This window comes from Nicotiana attenuata, chromosome 3 (genome assembly GCF_001879085.1).
Source record: "Nicotiana attenuata strain UT chromosome 3, NIATTr2, whole genome shotgun sequence".
NCBI classification, from domain to species: Eukaryota; Viridiplantae; Streptophyta; class Magnoliopsida; order Solanales; family Solanaceae; genus Nicotiana; species Nicotiana attenuata.
Window position 1 is genome coordinate 65,041,791 of NC_031991.1, and position 5,649 is coordinate 65,047,439.

A 5,649-nucleotide genomic window follows, 5' to 3' on the forward strand; every position below is an offset into this window, starting at 1 on the left:
GAATTTTAGCATATTATGCTGGAGCTTTTCCAGATGTTTAAGCGTATTTTTGTGCAAATTTCATCGTTGCATGAAAAAGTAGCTAAATTTCTTGTACTTTTTCAAATCGTGGCCATTTTCCAGTTACCGGTTATAAATCTGGCTATTTCTGAATTTCTTTCTATCTCAATCATCGCTCAATATTCAGCTGAATTACCAAAAACCCCTCAAAGTGTTCTGTAATTTTCATATTCGCCCATAAACTTAATCGAATTTTAATCAAAACGACGACATTTCGAATGGTAGCTTCAGTAGGATCATGGCAGCTTCCATCACTAAAGCCCTAACCAGAAATCTTCTCCGGCGAAGTGGCGACACTACACGAGAACTGCAGCTTCGGTTCTGCTCCGCCGCCACGTCAGCTGCAGCCATCACTGCCCCTGAAACTCAACCTTCAGGTCTCACCCTCTTCTCTCTTCTTGTCAAAGTAAATATTTTTCTTTATTTGGGTTTTATGTGAATTTCTTCTTTTGTAGTTTTGTTTTTTTTTCTTTCTCGTTGCTGAATTCAGGTGATCTGAATTACTACATTTTGTTTGTATTCCTCAGAGAAAAATGGACCTTCGAGATTGTCAAAGTTAATGCTTTTCGTACCTGGGGTTATCACCTTTGGCCTTGGCACGTGGCAAATCATCAGAAGGCAAGAAAAGGTTAAATCTCAATTTCCAAAACAAAAAAAAAAAAAGAACTCTCTTTTGTTTTGGTATTATAGAAGATTTCTCATTTCCCTTGATGCAATAAATTGTGCGTTTCAATCGGAGAGGCAAAAACACACTAGGTGGTTTCTCCATCTGTCTAAGCGATGGTGGGGCACAGTTACCCAATACCTATGTACTTGTGGGAGGTAGCATGTACCCGGTGGAATAATCACAGGCTGGCCCGTACAGTCATCCAAAAAGATTTTAAAATAATAATAATAAAGGAAGCGTGTTAAAAGTGCTGTTGATTCAACTTAATTTCGGATGGATACTTTTTGTTGCTTGGTTTGATCAAATCACTGTGTCTTAAATGCTGGAGTGTGGTTTGTTCATATAGTTTCAGTTAATTTGCTTGTTTATTGAATGCAAGATTGCTTGAGAAAGAAATTGTAACACCGATCACTATTTGCAGATTGAAATGCTCGAGTATAGACAAAATAGACTGCAAATGGATCCTCTAAACTGCAATGAGGTTTCCCCTTCTAGTGAAAATGTGGATGCTTTGGAGTTCCGCAGGGTACTTTGTAGTGGGGTGTTTGATGAGAAAAAGTCCATTTTTATAGGGCCCCGCTCCAGAAGCATTTCAGGAGTGACTGAAAACGGCTATTACGTTATTACTCCTCTCATGCCTTTGGCAAATGATCCTAAGAGGTACGTGTACCTAAAGTAGTTTAATTTTGGCATGTTTTGTGCATTAGTTGTTTTGGATATGTATTTCTTGCTCAAACTTGGTTAATCATCTTGGTGAAGGTTAAACAGGATTTAGGCTACATCTAGTCACCTGCTACACTTGTTAAAAGGAAGTTACTTAATACTGAATTAGCAGTTGAGATGTCACTGAGTTACGATCTTGGGTTATTACAGAGAGCATAAAAAGATTTGGGTGATGTACTTGGCTGCACATAAAAGAATCAACATTGTCGTTTATATAGTCTTAAAAATAGCTTTTTCATAGAATTTAGTTCCCTTACTTTTTTCATTATTAAGTTCATTAGCTCCTTTACTTCTTCTAAGTCTGGTGCATAAAAAACAAGCATTTAGTTCCTTTACTTCTTCTTAGTCTGGTGCATCTTTTCTCTTTTTATCTTTTTAGGACTTAGTCAAGTGTTTACCCCCCATAACTCCACTTACTCACCTATGTATGTATCAGCTCAACTGCAATACAATATTTCGGCCGATCAGCTTTCTTATTGCATCTTATGGTTCAGTGAAACTCTTTTTTTAATTTACTTCAGTACTCTTGGGATTTGATTAGGATTGAGGTGAGTGGATTTATTGATTGATTAATGTCTCGGTTTCTAGACTGTTGGGGAACTAATTCTTACACCATCTACTACCTCTTTACTCTCCTTACCTTTGTATGCATTGGACGAACCATCATACGATCATTGATATATCCCCTAGATCAATATTTCTGTTTGCTTTACTTTTTTGGCACCTTTTCATTTGAATTATTGATCCTTTTAGGAATATCACTTCAAATTTATTGCGCTGTAATTTTTTGCCTTCTGATATCTTCTCTTTTTGTTATATAGTTCACGAATTTTACATATCGTATCTTAATGTTGGTCCTCTAGTGCAGATATAGCGAAACTCGATGAGATGTGATCCCACCCTGAAATTCTCCATTATCGAACTTTTGACCTTCTGGTTGTCTGGAAATGTTAATTATTGACTCTACTTGCCCTATTTATTTGAGCAAAGGCCGCTCCATCCTCATAATCCTTCCACTTTTGGCCTTTCTTTGTGTTCCCATATAAGGCTGAAGCTACCCCGGAATTTTATTTGAGCAGATAATAGAAAAGAATTACGATGAACTTTTGTAGGGAAGTCATAGCAGACGCATCTTTGTATAAAAAGTTTCTCAAAGTTTGTAACTGCCAAAAATCGAACAATAGCCCTGTTAGGACATGTAGAATCTAACAAAGTTCCTCCGTTCCTTTTAAATGAAGAAGTTCCTCCTTTCTTTAATTAAGTTGTAATTTCTTTAAGTAGGCATATGGTGTATGTTTCCCTGATTTAACTTTTACACAGATAAAATAAATTATGCATCACACAGTTAGCCCCCCACCCCACCAAATGGGGGAAAATTCTTGAAGAAAATTTTGGAAAGAGAAGGATGCAGCTATGGAAGCACAAATTTTCATGTCTGGCAAAGAAGTTAGTGGCTAAATCTGTCTAATCGTGTCAAATTCTTTTCAGCGTGCAGTCACCAATTCTTGTCAATAGGGGATGGGTCCCACGGAATTGGAGAGACAAGTCTTTGGAAGTGGCTGGGGCTGATGACCAGCCTTCAAGTATTGCGCCCCCGTCTCAAGAGAGTACAAAGAGCTCCTGGTGGATGTTTGGATCAAAAAAGAAGAAAGTAGAAGAGGTTGTTCTCTTTCCTTGCATAATTCCTGGTTAAAACCATGTATAATCTGAACATGACACCTGATGGCAGTGCATTCAATCAACAGGATCAAGTTCCAACTGTTAAGCCCACAGAAGTGATTGGAGTTGTTAGAGGAAGTGAGAAGCCCAGTATATTTGTTCCAGCAAATGATCCCAATTCGTTCCAGTGGTTCTACGTTGATGTTTCAGCCATTGCTCGTGCTTGTGGACTCCCTGAGAACACACTCTACATTGAAGACATCAATGATAATGTCGACCCAAGCAATCCCTATCCACTTCCAAAGGATACAAACACATTGGTTCGAAGTTCTGTAATGCCGCAACAGCATCTTAATTATACATTGACATGGTATTCCCTGTTCGATATATGTTCTAATACATGCTTCTGAGCTTTTTGCCATTGATATATTGGTCTTTCCTCTCATCTTATTGAGGTTGCCTCTTGTCTATGTCAGCATAAAAATTTCATCTCACTAGTATATTTTATTTCCTTTTGCCAACTTCTATCTGTCAAATCTTTTTTCTTGTCACGTTTTGATGAGCTAATATTGGATTCCTGAAGAGTGAGAAAGTTAATTTTCTGTTAAGATAAAGTATATTTAGCTGGCATCATTCTTGTTTATACTAGACTTCCACATGCATGAAATAGATTCATTAATATTTATGATGTTACAAAACTACTACAACTCATTATTTAGAAGTTTCTAGCTCATAATCAGTATAGATTTCAATTGGATGATACCTAGAAAACTTCAGTGCTGCTGTTGTTGACACTAGTGGCAATAGAGGGAAAGGGAGATGCTTTGCTTGATCCGTGTTGCAGACTTGAATAAATTAAGGGGACAGCCCTCTAAAGAAAAAGAATAGTGAATGATTTGAATTTCCTCTTTTTATTTGTTCTCTTTGCGTTTTCCTGATGTTTTCTTTTTAAACTTTTTGCAAGGTATTCTCTATCAGCTGCAGTAACGTTTATGGCTTTTAAGAGGCTACAGTCAAAGAAAAGCCGGAGATAGTAAATCGTTGAGTTGTGTCCTTTGAGGGTATTTGGCAACATTAGAGCAACTAGTCTGTGAGGCAATGCTGCTATAGCAGATTAGCTTCATCACATCGACCATTTCTAAGGAACGCAAATTTGCTATATTTTCAACACGTCATACACCTTCATTCGCTTGGCTCCTAAGTTCTACACAGGCGAAAGCAATCCATTTTTAAATGGTACAACCCAATAGATGCCCTTTTTGTAGTATTCTCGAGGTTTTGTTAGCTAACACTTGCATGTCAGCTAAAAATTGTTTGATATTTGTTCTTTCAAAGCCCAAAGGCATTTTCTCTGTCTCTGGAGTTTTATCTGAACTACAGTACGAACTTCTGCTTATGACAATGTATCTAACGTAATGCATGTGAACCCTTCGCATTTTTTTATGACCAAGTTACTGATCATGGTAGCATTAGCATTCCAGATGATGGAGAAAAGTTCAAATGAATTATTCACAAAGAAACATAGCTCCTCCGAGAGGTTGTTCAATTTGGCCAGAAACGTATTCCAACGGAAAGAGATTGCTGATTTGGGCATTCAATAGCTTGCCATCCGAACTGATTTAGGACAACAAAATTATGATCCAGAAGGAAAGTAATTGCTCTTTTGTGCATGTGGTAGTTCGTACTGATTAAAAAAACCGAAAATCTATTTACTCCCACGTAAAACTCAACCATTGCAAACTGACATTCATACACTAATTCTTTCCGTACACTTTATACACAAATTTCACTGCCTACACAATAAATCAAAGAATGGAGACCTATGGGAAACACATCCACTGGAAAAAAGAAAAATAAGATAACACTGACAGGGGGAACAGGAAGAGTAAACCAGACCCAAAGAATGAAATGAATATAAAACAGAACCCCGAAAAAAGAAAAACAGATTTTACTCCGTTGAATGGCGATATACAAGGGGATTTGTGGTTGCTTCACCATGTAATGCTTTCAATAAAGCCACAAAGTTGAAGAGACTTTCTTCTGAAAACCACTTGAGCTTCCATTTCTGGGGACCCGAGACAGGTTTTCTTTTTACGAGCTTCGTATCCTCGACTACCTTGCCCTCCTTCAATGTAAGAGGGAACTCTGACATGACACCTCCCAAAGTCAGGGTCACACAATAGCAATCTGTCATTTCGATTACCTGAAAGTTAAAGGAAATCCATATCATCAGCTTTGTATCTTTACACCAAACAAAAGAACTCTGATTTCTTGTATTCCAAAATATAATTTTTATCAAGGTATCCGAAAAGATTTTCCTTTCTACATTTCTCATCAGGATGGATGGCATTGATACAAAATCAGTGTACACGAGCATGCTAGTAAAACCTACTTATGATATGACCAAACACGAATGATATGATATACTCATAACTCATCAATCAAGGGATAAACTGCTGAAAGGGACCATGTACAGGATGCCACTAGATTGATATACTTGGGTGCGTTTTGGTTTGGGGGTTGTAGGGGGGGGGGGGGGG

General features: G+C 37.7%; 2 protein-coding genes across 2 annotated transcripts in view; one reads left to right on the top strand and one right to left on the bottom strand.

Moving 5' to 3' along the window:
* LOC109223950 (surfeit locus protein 1) lies at positions 233-4,578 on the top strand. Its single transcript, XM_019388457.1, has 6 exons — positions 233-437; positions 588-688; positions 1,149-1,387; positions 2,939-3,110; positions 3,196-3,479; positions 4,074-4,578. The coding sequence occupies exons 1-6, from the start codon at positions 299-301 to the stop codon at positions 4,141-4,143; spliced, it is 1,005 nt and encodes a 334-aa protein (XP_019244002.1). The 5' UTR covers positions 233-298; the 3' UTR covers positions 4,144-4,578.
* LOC109223951 overlaps positions 4,798-5,649 on the bottom strand; it is a 7,638-nt gene continuing 6,786 nt past the window's right edge. The window contains exon 11 of the mRNA XM_019388458.1: positions 4,798-5,312. Within this exon, the coding sequence (XP_019244003.1) occupies positions 5,058-5,312 (255 nt within the window). The 3' untranslated portion in view covers positions 4,798-5,057. The remainder of the gene's footprint in view (positions 5,313-5,649) is intronic.